The sequence below is a fragment of the Patella vulgata genome, chromosome 3 (assembly GCF_932274485.2).
Source record: "Patella vulgata chromosome 3, xgPatVulg1.2, whole genome shotgun sequence".
Lineage (NCBI taxonomy): Eukaryota > Metazoa > Mollusca > Gastropoda > Patellidae > Patella > Patella vulgata.
This window is the reverse complement of record NC_065881.2, coordinates 10911954-10927279: the sequence shown is the minus strand read 5'-3', so window position 1 is coordinate 10927279 and position 15326 is coordinate 10911954. Positions and strand designations below refer to the sequence as shown.

General features: G+C 37.5%; 1 protein-coding gene across 1 annotated transcript; it reads left to right on the top strand.

The window, feature by feature from the left end:
• The first annotated feature begins 1668 nt into the window (after nt 1-1668).
• On the top strand, nt 1669-11596 carry LOC126816529 (2-oxoglutarate and iron-dependent oxygenase JMJD4). Its single transcript, XM_056099396.1, has 7 exons — nt 1669-2027; nt 3301-3647; nt 5241-5406; nt 6917-7048; nt 7795-7880; nt 8718-9037; nt 9951-11596. The coding sequence occupies exons 2-7, from the start codon at nt 3395-3397 to the stop codon at nt 10461-10463; spliced, it is 1470 nt and encodes a 489-aa protein (XP_055955371.1). The 5' UTR covers nt 1669-2027; nt 3301-3394; the 3' UTR covers nt 10464-11596.
• Nucleotides 11597-15326: the final 3730 nt, after the last annotated feature.

The window sequence follows — 15326 nt, the reverse complement described above, 5'->3', positions numbered from 1 at the left end:
GTATGCTGTAGCGCCGTAAGAAAGGGTAAATAAAAAATGTCATCGACGCGTTTGACTTGTTTTCCATTCACATTAACATGCACGTGTCAATATTCAAAGATGTTTAAATTGTGCTTTTATATGCGACATTTCTGAGAAACAGGAGACATACAGTTGAGGCGGAAATTGCAAATTTTTAAGTTATATTTTTAAAATTTATTAAAATAAAGCCTGAAAATAGATGGTATCCATAAACAGTCCTACCTTGTTAAAGAATAATCCTATTAATCCTATAACTCACTATTGCCAGCTGAGAAATTGGCAAAAATATCATTTTCCTCTTCATTTTCAAACTTTCAAACGTTTGAAAAAAGCTACTCCATGGTGGAGAATAGAAAACAAGGGAGGTAATTGGGAGGTAATTGTGTTATTTCCTGTGTAAATGAGTTTTAAGTGTGAGAATGACACCTATGATCGTATAATTGTGAGTTGACAAACTATTGAGCAAAAGACAAAGAATTTCCGCTTTAACTAACTTATAGATACATTACGTTAGATTCAGATAAAGAGCTGACCTTTCTTGCTATAATAATAATAGTTCAAAAATAGATAATCCAAAATAAATATATTGAAAATTTCATTCAAGTTACTTTTTCGCTGTTTGTAGTTTTGACAAGATGTGCGCATTGATTGTTTATTATCGTAACCAGGCCCGTAGCCAGCTTGCTGGCTGCGGAGGGGCAGTGAAGTTTTTAGGGGGTGGGGGCACATGGCATAGTCTACAGTAGGTATTTTAGAGCTATGGTCATCAATTTTTTTTCGGGGGGGGGGGGGGCAAAACATTTTTTCAGGGGGCTCCCCCCCCCTTGCCCCCCGCTGGCTACGAGCCATGGTATTGTATATTCGAGATTTATCGTGGCTTCTCCATTTTTAACTTAAAATCGCCGAACCATTTTAATCTAGTTAAAATCTCGAGCATCCGATGGCATCGAGGGTTGATTATGGGTTCTGACATGTTAATAATTATGTCTAATTAATAATTTATATAACATTTAAGACCCAAAGAATGCCCTGCAATAAGCAAATTTTGCTCTTGAATAAAGTATCTTTAATACTGATTTGTCAATATATAAAATGTTATAAATTCTCAACAGGCACAATCAACAGTATATTTGTATAAGCTTCAATGATCTAGAATAGATATCTGGGTTCTTTCTTTCTGATATCTTTTTGCCGCTAATGGATGCAGGGCAAGAGTTCCGATGGGACGAAAATCCGAGGTCCCGTGTACACATTGGCGTGCACGTAAAAGAACCCATGACAGTTGGAATTCGATATTAGAGTGGACCGTAGTGTCGCTGACAAGGCAAAATTTCCGTCATGCCCACCTTCATTAATATCCCGGTATCGGAGCAAAACACGTTATTTAAACCCCATGTCATTTTCATTGCCGGGAATGACATTTGGTCAATAGTTCAGAAACATATGCAGCGGGAATATAAATATCACAAACTGCTTAAATGTAACAAGTTACAAAGTGCACTTTTTATTCCGGTTTGCCATGTATGTTGTAGTATAATTCAGAGCCTTATAAATCTATGGTCAAAAATTTAATATCGAAAGGAACAGTCTAAGGGAGGCAACTCCTTTTTCAATGTCGTAAATATTTTCCAGAGAAATGGTCATGAACGATAAAGCGTTGGGGTTTTTTTTTGGTCAAACAGTTATCCTTTTTTGTGACATTGTTTACAATTTAAGAAATTGAAACTAAGTAAATATTGCTCTAGATATCGTTTCCCAGCTCTTTATCGACTACGGTACCTCAAATGGTGTCAGAATAAGAAATAAACAAAATTATAATATGGAGACATCGTACGTACGTAGACGTTAACAGTTAATCTGGGTACATTAATATTGACATGCTCTACTTGAAATCAACAAATAATTAACTACAATTCAGTTTTAACAATTTCTAGTCAGCGTAGAAGAATTAAAGGGAATTAAAAAGAAGTCTGGCAAAATATTTTACACGACACTTACAGTTACAGGTGAGGCTGGCTTGTTTGTATCGCTAGCAGATCTAGAGGATGACGAATGTTGTGAATTTCAATTCATTATATCTTTGTAAATACTGAATGGAATTTATCCACGCACAGTACGTTGATCCGGCTACTCTAGGGTTAGGGTTAGTAGTAGGATTAGTAGTAGTAGAAATCTTGTGAAATCGTGTATAAGTCAAAAGTAGCCGGGTCAACGTACTAGGCCTTTATCCATTTTTGGAGACTATCAATGACATAGAGCAGGCTACATGTTATCATGTATCCAGTTGGATTGCTCTTAAATTGATATAGGGCAATGGGCCTGCGAGATGACATTTGAACTACGGTAGCGCCACTACCAGAATTACCACCATATTGGAATGACATACACAGAGAAAATACATTCAGTTATTTCAAGCTGTAGAAGAAACCATCTCATCTGTTAATCAGACTACTAGGCCTTACCACCGTTTTGGCCTCGAACTACGCTCTAATCCTATATATGCACCTAAATGAGCAGAAATATTGTATCAGATCGAGCTTCTAATTTTATCAAATTTTCGGGTCTCCCACCAAACTTGACATTGTTTCCACTGGAATTACATGCCTGTCAAAAAACTTGTGAAACAATAGAGCAATCCAATGTTTAGTAGGCCTATTTATTTGTTCAACATACACATATCTTTTGTTCAAATCCTAGAATCACAATTTTATCCAGATTGTTTGAAATTATCACCCGTTATTTCGGACCATCTGCTACTCCTTAACCAACCTGATCACCATTCAAGTTATTCTATAAAGATACATTATGGGAGATTAGATAAAGAGCTGGCAGTTCTAGTTATAATAGTTAAAAACTTGATAATGTAAAGGGAATTTACTGAAAATTTCAATTTAGCCTCGATTGTCATTGTTACTGCTGTGATGATAATTAACAAAGTCTCGATTATCCATTTTTGCGGTTAATCATCAGTAGGCGTTGAACAGCAGATTGGATTCAAATCCAAGGATAATCTGAACCAAAATATTTTGGTACGATAATAAACAAAGTCTTGGTCATCCATTTTACGTTTAATTATCCATCATGAAATGTATTGAAATAAGTAAATATCACAGGCTAGCGATGCCATCTAGAGTAGATTATGGTCTTTTCATGTTAATAAATGTCTAATTAATAGTTTATATAACATTTTAGGCCTAAAGAAAGACCTGCAATAGGCAGATTTAGCTCTTGCATAATATATGTTTAATTAAATAATTTGTTTAACTATTTTATTTACAGGTATGATGAAATTCTGACCGAACTAATATATCATTCACTATTGACAGACATGATACACCCGGAATTTCGTATGGATTGAAACAATTTTATTAGTATGATGGCATCGTTATCTATTGAAATCCCATCAATTACGTCATCTGAAGTTGATGAGGTTTGTCCAGGACCTAATCTAGAATTCCCAAGACTTGAAGAAATGCCATCATATGAAGAATTCTTTACAAATTATCTGCTTCCCAACAGACCGTGTATATTTGGTTCAGCAGTAACATCCAAATGGCAGAGTAGGAAAGATTGGGTCAGCTCTGTTGATGGATCACCACATTTAGAGTTTTTTAAAGAGAACTTTGGTAAATATTACATTTTTAGAATTTAATTTGGTATTAAAGGTCACTGGAAAAGCTTCATAAATCTTTCAAATAATGCAAGTAATTATGTCAACATATCCTTTCCATAAGTATAACACGAACCCGAATGTCAACAGGTAAATTTCAACATTAGTAATTTCCACTGTTCTCCGTGAGTAGTCATAACTTTCTGTCAATAAACAATCCGTGACATCATTTTAGTCCTTCTGCTCATATTCTAGTCTATATTTCTATGGGGAGAAGGACTACAATGACGTCACAGATTGTTTATTGACGGTAAGTTACGACTACTCACGGAGAACGGCAGAAACTAACGTTGAAATTGTTACACAAGTTTACAACCACGGTGGCTCAATAAGTAAGATGTTGGCTCGCTAACCTGGATTTCCTGTGTTCGATATCAGTGTTGTTCGAGATAGTTCATCAGGATTTTCTGGTGTGGTTCCCCCATGTCATTGGCTAACCTTGTCTACACATTGTCGTGCACGTAAAAGAACCCATGGCAGTTGAAAATCCTTATATTAGGCTGTAGTGCCCTTGTTCCAGTAAAATTTCACTCACATCAAAACCATACTGTATGTCTTCATTAGCGTTATTCGAGCAGAACAGTAGGACGTTAAACCTCATTTCATTTCATTTCGTTACACAAATATTATAGAGAACACTAAAATTTTGCTTGTCTGCTCTTTTGAGGCCATAGAATAATGATTTTTATGAGTAGTCAGTAGACGATGGGTTATATATTCAATCTAGTTGGGGGTGTAAGATTGAACATACAATAATTCAATAACTCATTTCTTCTTGATATAATCTTATATTCTGTAACAATACTTAACAATAATAATATATACATATAATACTGACCCACAGGCTAGGTAACTTAATAAGGAACAGCATCTAAGAAATAACTTATCAGAGACCTGCCCTTCAGTATGTCCTCTGCCTGCGTATACTAGCGGATAACCTGGTACTCCCCGGGTTGTGCCCATAGCTCCGAAACTGGAAGTGTTAGGCGAACGCCACCTAGCCTATGTTACTCCCCGGTCACAGCTACCCCTATTCACCAAATTTCAGCTTCGGGACAGCTCTAGTATAGGTACCAACCCTGAACAGACAAACAAACAAACCACAGTGACAAATACTAGTATACATGATTAATGTTATATATTTAAACATATTATGCAAGAGCTAAATCTGCCAATTGTAGGTCTTTCTTTAGGCCTGAAACGTTATATAAACTTTTAATTAGACATTAATTAACCTATCCAGGCCATAATCAACTCTTGTTGTCAATACTAGCCTGCCATATTTTTTGGGGGATTATGATCCGATTTACTGCATAACTTTCATTCTCGATTTAACGATTAAGTGGATAATCAAGACTATGATTTTTGTTGTACCGACTTTATTAATGATGATTGAGGCTATAAAGAACTTTCGATCGCTTATTTCTCGGTTCATAGTGGATCAATTTGACTGAAATTTTCAGCAAATTGCCTTTACATTATCTAGTTTTTAACTATTATAGTGCGAAATGCCAACTCGTTATCTAATATCCCATAATGTATCTTTAAGGTGATATAACTGTACCTGTAGCCGATTGTGGAAAGGAAGAATTTTCATCACATCCTAAAGAAGACATGACTTTATCGGAGTATGTAGATTATCTAGTTCAATATAAACAAGATGGATACCCTGAACATGAACGATGTCTTTATTTAAAAGATTGGCATTTTATAAGGTAGGAATCCATACTAAACTTAAGCTGTCTGTCTATAACTATCCCCTCTTGAGAACAGACACTAAGCTAGTTGACCGACATTTTAATTCCTAAATTGTGAGAAGTATTTATTTTGCTTCCATTTAATAAAATAGAAAAGGTTTATTTAGTCTTTGTGAGTTGTACAGATGTGAAAATGCAGGGTTCCCTCGGTCCTTGAAAATCCTTGAATATCCTTAAATTCAAAATTTCATTTTCAAGGTCTTGAATATCCTTGAATTTCGCGGAAATAGGAAAATATCCTTGAATTTCAGTTGAGATCCTTAATTTTGTTTCAAATGTCTTCAATTCCTTTTAAATATGAGATTATAACGATAGTTGGTAATGTTTTGGTTATTTTTAAGATGAAAAATTGTAACTTTAGGCTAAAAAATCTCCTTGAAAATCCTTGAATTTGACGTATATTTATCCTTGAATATCCTTGAAAAAATGTTTGACGAAGCCGCGGGAACCCTGAAATGGAGTAAAAATGCATAACAGAATAGAATACTAATTGTTGGATATGGCAGCCATTCAGGGCAGAGATCTATTGTTGAAGTAGATAGTTCACTGTGTGTGGAATGTATAAATCCTCTCACACGGAAGTTTGAATTTATAATGAACAGGTCCGACGAAATCGGGGGGGGGGGGGAGATGTTTGTCTTTGGCTAGCTACAATCGCATCCCTCCTCCCCCCAATTTTGTTCAACTGAGTTGTATGAATGCTTTCATGTGGAATTCTGAACTAACAAATGCAATACATGGAGTTTATGGAATGAATCTGACATTAGGCTACATATAAAAAACACTTTTTCTCAGATGTAATGTTTATAGATTTTGAATGGTAAGGCTTTTCATAAATTTGCCAGGAAACAACATGAATGAAACTTGAAAGTCAAAACATGAAGTAATATTTATTCATCTCTATTACAAAAGAGTTATGAAAAGAATGTTAATGTCACTGAGAGATTTATACAGTTCTATAACTAAATATACTACATCAGACAATCCCTGCAAGTGAGTTATTGAAATGAAATTTACCATGTGTTAATTACGAATTGACCTAGTTTGTGTCAAGTGGACGTTAAGCTCCATTTCTCTCTCTCTTTGTACCAAATTGATAATTTATGTTTCACTGAATTAGGAATTTTTGGGGGGTTGGATGGCTGAATGGTTAGCGTGCGCGCGCTGTATCATAAAGTCTGTCATTGAGTCGACTGGCGTGGTTTCGAATCCCCGGTTCTACGTGACAAGGAGTAGGGTCGCCTGTCCAACCTCGTGGGTTTTCTCCGGGTCCTCCGGTTTCCTCCCACTGATAAAGACCCCTACGCGCAAGCGAATTATTAAAATAAAATTGAACCATATGTTAGTCCCGAAATTACCTAGTTTGTGTCCAGTGGAATTTAACCCCATTTCTTTCTCTCTTTGTCCCAAATTGATAATTTATGTTTCACTGAATTACTTTATTCATGATAATCCATTTTCCTTCCAGAGATTGTCCAGATTATCATGCTTACACAACTCCAGTTTATTTCTCGTCTGATTGGTTGAATGAATTCTGGGATATTCGAGAACGAATACACGATGACTATAGATTTGTTTATATTGGACCAAAAGGTTCTTGGTAAGGTAATGTCTTAACTGACACTGTTAAACATATATTATACAAGAACTAAATCTGCCTATTGTAGATCGTTCTTTAGGCCTGAAATGTTATCTAAATTATTAATTATTTATTTAATTTCATCTATTTTGGCTATATCAGATAATTTTATCCACAAGAATTTGAAAATGAGAAGAAATACATTTAACATTAAAAATTTTAGCTACGGTACATGACAAAGGAAGTATGAATGTTTTGGAGTATTTTACATGATAGAAGGCATAATGTTTAGGTTTGGATTCTCAGAATTCTGTGGGGGTTGGATGGACGAATGGTTAGCATGTGCGCACTGTATCATGCGTTCTGTCATTGAGTCAACTGGCGGGGTTTCGATTCCCCAATTGTACGTGACAAGGAGTAGGATCGCCTGTCCAACTTTGTGGGTTTTCTGCGGGTCCTCAGGTTTCCTCCCACAGCTAAAAACCTCTACGCGCATGTGAATTATTGAAATAAAATTGAACCATATGTTATTCCCGAACTCTCTCTCTCTCTCTCTCCTCTGCATGTCATGTGCTAGTCATCATTAGCCCAGTTGGTGCAGAAAATGTTAAACCCCATTTCATTCATTATTTCATCTATTTTGGCCATATCAGATGGAAGCATAAAGGTTTTTGAATATTTTACATGATAGACAGCAAAATGTTTAGGTCTGGATTCCCAGAATTTTGTAGTTGATGCACTTGAGTTTATATTTGATATTATTTCAGGACACCATTTCATGCTGATGTATTCCGATCTTACAGTTGGTCAGCTAATATATGTGGTCGGAAAAAATGGATTTTCTTCCCACCAGGTGAGTTGTGTCAAAATAACATAGAGGGGGAGCCACGGTGGCAAAATGGGTAAGACTCTGGCTTGCTAGCCTGGAGATCGCGGTGTTGGCCGAGTCTTCCAGTTTCCTCTCCCACTGATAATAAATGGAACTATATGGTAGTCCCTAAATGACCTGGTTTGTTTGGAGTCGTTGGATGGGACGAAAAACCAAGGTCCCGTGTACACATTGCCATGCACGTAAAAGATTCCTTGGCAGTTGGAATTTGATATAAGAGTAGGCCATAGAGCCACTGTCCGGGTACAATTTCCCATCCGAACAACTAGACAGCTGTTCTTGTCAGGCCCTCCGTCCTGCACCCGACACACGGTAGCATTCATGTTTTGAATAATATTTATAGATGGACCTGTTTCTGAAATAGGAGTATCTGGTTGCTTTATGCAGCATTAAAGACAATTTGAAATAAGAATATCTCAATGTTTCTTTTAAGGTGGGGATCACGGTGGCTAAGTGGGTAAGACGCTGGCTCGCTGGCCTGGAGATCCCTGCATTGGCCGAGATAGTTCATCCAGATTTTCCAGCGTGGTTCTCCCTTGTCAGTGATGCCGGATGGAGGGCTTGACAAGGACAGCTGTCTAGTCGTTCGGATGGTACGAAAAACCAAGGTCTCATGTACACATTGGTGCACACATAAAAGATCCCTTGACAGTTGGAATTCGATATAAGAGTAGGCCGTAGTACCGCTGTCCGTGCAAAATTTCCCTCATAGCACACTGTATGGCGTATGCCTGTCTTCATTAGCCCAGTTCGGAGCAGAACAGTCGGACGTTAACCCTATTTCATTTCATTTCTTTTAAGGCGAAGAGGAGAATTTGAAAGATAAATTTGGTAATTTAATGTATGATGTCAATGCAAATATTGATCCATCTCGATATCCAAAAGCAAACCAAGTTCACCAAAAGTTAGAAGTTATACAAGAATCAGGGGAGATAATCTTTGTGCCTAGTGGTTGGCACCATCAAGTTATAAATCTAGAGGATACAATTTCTATTAATCATAATTGGTTAAATGGTTGTAGTGTGAGGAGATGCTGGCAGTTTATTAAATCATCATTAGTAGATGTTGAAAGAGAGATTGATGATTGTAAAGACATGGAGAATTGGCATCAACAATGTCAGGTGAGAGTGAGAGAGAGAGAGAGGGAGGAGAGAGAGAGAGAGAAGAGAGAGAGAGAAGAGAGAGAGAAAAGAGAGAGAGTGAGAGGACCCAGAGAAAATCCACAAGGTTGGAAAGACAGCCCAAATCCTTGTCATGTACAAGTGAGGAATCAAATCCACGCCATTTGACTCGATGACAGAGCTTACGATCTAGCTTAAATCATTCATTCGGCCACAACACAAAGGGTCCCAACAAAACATAAAGATAGAGGAAGAAATGGGGTTTAACATCCACTTGACACAAACTAGGTCATTTCGGGACTAACATATTTCAATAATTCGCATGTGTGGTAGGGGTCTTTAGCAGGGGGACGAAACCGGAGGACCCGGAGAAAACCCACAAAGTTGGGCAGGCAACCGACACCACTTGACTCAATGACAGACCTTATGATCTAAAGCACCCATGTGACACCGTTCAGTTAACCAACTCCCCCACTGTCAGGTGAGACAGAAATGAAATGAAATGGGGTTTAACGACCTACTCTTCAGCACCAACCCCGGCTAATGAAAACTGGATGGCCTACGTCTGTCTTCATTCGTGTCTGTTTTCAGTAGCCGTGTTGGTGCAGAAAAGTAGGTCGTTAAACTCCATTTTAGAATAATCAGACCCCTTATACACAAGCAAATAATTGAAATAAAATTGAACCATATGTTAGTTCCAAAATGACCTAGTTTGTGTCGAGTGGACATTAAACACCATTTCTCTCTCTTTCTTTCTTTAGAACATATAAAACTTTAGAACTAGAACTAGTAAGCGTATTATGACCTTGTTTGTGGACATTAAACCCCATTTCTCTCTCTCTTTCTTTCTTTAAAACATTTAAATCTTAAGAACTAGTAAACATATTATGAAGTATTTTGTTTTTGATTTCAGATAATATTAAAAGCCAGTGGTGGTGTAGATTATACAGAATTCTATAAATTCATGTCAACCATCGCAAGACATAGAATTACAGCTATAGAAAACTGTATAGAAAATACAAATACAAAACAAACAGTAACAGATCGCACTATTTTACCGACTTGTGATACCTCCGCTAATAACGACTCCACAGATACAAAACAAACAGACACAGTTCTTCCCCCTAATAGTGCTAATAACTGTTCCACAGATTTGCAGTCACTAGATAAAAATAGTTCAAAAAATAATCAAGGATTTCAAATTTTAGATTTGTGCAAAACAGCAAAACCGTGTGAAAATAAAGTTTACGATAAACGTCATTGGAGATATTTAAATATTCATCATGGTGTTTTTGATTTACGGAGAGTTAAAGACATTTTGATTGACATGTCACAAGATTTTAATTTTCAACAGATCTGTAATAAAGAACTGAATTCAGATGAATTATTGACTGAGATAAGTTGTATTATAGATAAAGTCACTTAATTTCCTATAATTACAGACAAATAACAATAAGAATCGAGGGGGTGGATCAGTGATTCCTAACCAGTGTGCAGGGGCTCACAGGTGTGCCGCAAGATCTTCCTAGGTGTGCGGCAAAATTTTGAATGGCACACCAAGACAATGTGAAAAACCATGTGATCCCAATTGAGTATTGACTGGTGTCTACTGATAAATTCATAGCTGTGTTTTTCTTTATTTAGTTTGAGTCATTTTATGTGTCTATGACTAGTCTATGTCTACGGTTGTATGCCGTCTATGACTTACCATGCTTTTATTTTGCAAAGTTCAAATATTTTTTATATATATTTAGCCAGGTGTGCCGCTATTTTTTCATGTGTTTCAAAAAAGGTTGAGAACCACTGGGGTGGATGGTCGAGTCTAACACTCCCTTAAAAGAGTAGCAGCAGAGGCTGGACCGGCTGGTAGTTCTGTACGTGTGGCTGCTGAATCAAACGATGACACCAGTGAGAGAGCAGACAATAACAGATATTTAAAAATCCCTGAACAACAGAAGTACAAACCAGGGCCCTCAAATAGGCGGAGTCTGAAGGGGGGCATATGCACGGGGGTGACACTTCTTGGGGGGCAGCCAATTATTCTACTAGCCTCCTTGGAGACTGCAATAGCAGGGTTGGATGGCCGAATGGTTAGCATGTGTGCGCTATATCATATGGTCTGTCATTGAGTCAACTGGCGTGGTTTCGATTCCCCGGTTGTACATGACAAGGAGTAGGGTCGACTGTCCAACCTCGTGGGTTTTCTGCAGGTCCTCTAATTTCCTCCCACTGCTAAAGACCCCTACGTGCAAGCGAATTATTGAAATAAGATTGAACTGATGTTAGTCCCGAAATGTTACATGAAATGTCTTTTACCTGAAAGCATTATGAAGATGAAATGAAATGAAATGGAGTAGAAGTCCTACTATTATGGAGATCTGCATTTGTACTGCTGTTGATCAGGGATTTTTAAGTAATCTACTTTTTTACAGCTTTTAGTATCGTTAGAAATCTACTTTACAGCTTTCAGTATCATAAGAAATCTACTTTACAGCTTTCAGTATCGTAAGAAATCTACTTTACAGCTTTTAGTGTGTTGATGGTTAGTGCAATAAGACCCCCCAAAAAATAACTGTGTTTACAGTTATTTGACCTCCATAAATAGGTCGATCGGTAAACCAGTTTTTAATTATTATTTTTTTCCTAGTGTTTGTATAATCTATTTCCTAGCATTTCTAATTGAATTAAAGTGTTGGATTTTATCATGAGAAGAAATCACCTAGACCGAATTATAGCAATCTTATTAAAATACAGATCCTATTTCGTTTCGTTTTTAAAGTTCAAAATTTCGTTTTACTTGTCTTTACTACACTTGGATCTGGAAGAGTTGTTATTTAACTCGTGTTCTGAATGGTGTCAGGGATAAGTCAATGAAAGGTCTGTTACGGCGAGCTTTAGGCGTGTTTTGCACGGTACTGTGGGTAATCCACTAGTAACAATTGGTTAATCAAATGTCTGACATCATAAGGTCATAAGTCGGTCTTTTGACCCCTGACGTGACCTATCACTATAACTTGTCAGATCTTCATGTAGTGTAGGCCATCGAAAGTATAAAAAAACAAAACGAAATATAGATCTGTATTTTAATCAGATTGAGAACGAATTATACCAATCTGATTAAAATACAGATCTATATTTCGTTTTGTTTTTTTATACTTTCGATGGCCTCTACTACAATCAGCATTGATGTTTCTAGGAGGTTACCCATAGTTTTGTGCACCTCACGCCAAAAACTCGCCATAACAGACCCTTTGATTGGCTAATCCCTCACATCATTCAGATTGCATGTTATATAACAACTCTTCCAGATCCTATTGTAGTAAAGACAAGTAAAACGAAATTTTGAACTAGAAAAAAACGAAATGAAATAGGATCTGTGTTTTAATCAGATTAGAGTTATAGGGTCTAGGAAACAATTTTTCTGTAAATTACATGAATAAAAAATTATTTATTGTCATTATTTGTTGTATTATCTTTGAATATTAGTTACTATGGGTTAGGGTAGGGCCTACTGCTTGTAAATACCCATAGCCTGAATTCAAATATGGTATGAACAAGTCAGTCTGCCTTTATCTGCTAGATCACTTATTTACAATATAAGCTGGGGTTGGGTAGCTGAATGATTTAACACACACATGATTTAGATCATAAGGTCTGTCATTGAGTCAAGTGGCGTAGTTTCAATTCCATGTTTGTATGTGACAACCTCATGGGTTTTCTCTGGGTCATTCAGTTTTCTCACCCAGTTGAAGATCCCTACTCGTAAGCAAATTATTGAAATAAAATGGAACCAGAATGTTAGTCCCAAAATGAACTAGTTTGTTGAGTGGACCGTAAACCCTATATTTTCTTTCTCCCCCTCTTGATGATCCAACCTCAGGGGTTTTCTCTGGGTCCTCCGGTTTCCTCCCGCTGCTAAAGACCCCTATGCACAAGCGAATTATTGAAATAAAATTGAACCATGTGGTAGTCCCGAAATGACCTAGTTTGTGACGAGTCTAACAGATCGTAAGGTCTGTCAAGTTGCGTGGATTTGAGCCCACACGACGTACGTGACATGGAGTAAGGTCACATGGCCAGGCTTGTGGGTTTTCTCCGGGTCCACCGGCACTCACTGCGCAAGCGAATTATTGAAATAAGATTGAACCATATGTTCGTCCCAAAATGACCTAGTTTATGTTCAATGGACCTCTCTCTCTCTCTCTCTCTCTCCTCTCTCTCTTTCTCTCTCTCTTGATGAATTCACATCATGGAGACTACTGCGACTCTGGGTAGGAATAAGAGTTTAAATTCTGTAATTACACACTGATTAAACACTCAACAGAATCCCTAAGCTATTCCACTTTAAGACTAATGCAGTAAGCATATCAAAGACTAATCACACAGTTTATTACTAAGGATTAAACATACATTATGCAAGAGCTAAATCTATCTATTGCAGGTCTTTCTTTAGGCCTGAAATGTTATATAAATTATTAATTAGACATTAATTAACCTATCCTGGCCATAATCAACTCTCGGTGACATCGTTAGCCTGCGATTTTTACTGGATTTCAAGACATTTCATGATGGATAATTAAACGTAAAAATGGATGACCAAAACTTTGTTTATTATTGTACCAAAATATTTTGGTTCAGAGCGAAGCAATTTGACTGAAATTATTTTCAGTATATTCAATCTGTTTTCATTATCTATTTTTTAACTATTATAGTGAAAACTGTTAGCTCTATCTAAATCTTAATTAATGTCCCTTTAATAATGTTTACTGTTAAACTCTAGTTGGGACGAAACATCAAGGTTCCCATGTGCACGTAAAAGAACCTTTGACAGATGGGGATCATGTGGCTAAGTGGGTAAGACGCTGGCTCGCTAGCCTGGAGGTCGGGTGTTTGATCCCTGCATTGGCCGAGAAAGTTCATCCAGATTTTCCGGCGTGGTTCCACCTTGTCAGTGATGCAGGAGGGAGGGCCTGACAAGGACAGCTGTCTAGTCCTTCGGATGATATGAAAAACCGAGGTCCTTTGTTTACATTAGGATGCACGTAAAAGATCCCTTGACAGTTGGAATTCGATATAAGAGTAGGCGATAGTGCCGCTGCCTGGGCAAAATTTCCCTCACAGCACACTGCATGGCGCATGCCCGTCTTCATTATCCCAGCATAGGAGCAGAACAGTAGGACGTTAAACCCCATTTCATTTCATTTCCTTGACAGATGGAATTCAACATAAAGATAGGTTGTAGTGATGCTGCCCGGACAAAATATCCTTCATAGCACACTGCATGACTTAAGTCCCATACTGTATGGTGAATGCCCGTCTTTATTATCTAAGTTAGTAAACGAAACAACATAAAACTAATGATTGGTGGTGTAATGTTAAAGGGAAATAACTCTTCATGTCATAAATATTGCAAAAGCAATATTGCTGAAGAACTCCGTGATCATAATAATTATGTCGAATTCTTGGAGTTAAACCATTTTATTGAAATTATATCCAATTGGATAATATTTCAAATTCACTTATAAGCATGTCAGCTTAGGCCAGATGACAAAAATATTTGCAAAATGAAAGTAGGCCTGGTCAATAAAATGTATTGATTATATGACAAGAAAGTATTTAGGTTAAATAAATATTGTAATATATGGCCTATTGTAATATTAAACAATATAAAATCAACATGTGGTATTATACTAGGTTAATCGCTGTTTGCTATTTCTCTGAGATTTCCGCTGGTCAGACTAGGCCGTAGCAACATAGTCAAAAAGGGGATATCCTAGATAGAGAGAGGGAGAGAGAGAGAGGGGGAAGGAGAGAAAAATGGGGTTTAACGTCCACCCGACACAGGCTAGGTCATTTCGAGACTAACATATGGTTTAATTTTATTTCAATAATTCGCTTGCGCGTATGGTTCTCTAGCAGTGGGAGGAAACAGGAGGACCCGGAGAAAACCCACGAGGTTGTACAGGCATCCCTACGCCTTGTCAAGTACAACTGGGGATTCGAAACCACGCCAGTTGACAGGCCTCATGATTCAACGCGCACGTGCTAATCACCCCCCCCCCCCCCCGATAGCCTAGTTAGCCTAGTGGTCTAGAGGGTCGATTTTGAGCTCGAGCTGGCCTATAATACCCGGCTTGCGGTTATGATTTCGAACCTTGATGTGAGCGTATATATCTACTCCGGGTACTCAGGTTTCCACCCACAGGCAATACGTAGGCCTACCCCCTGCTCTAAGCTTAATAATACAATTAGTCAACTTATCTCGTTAAACACCGACGAAAGAAGAACC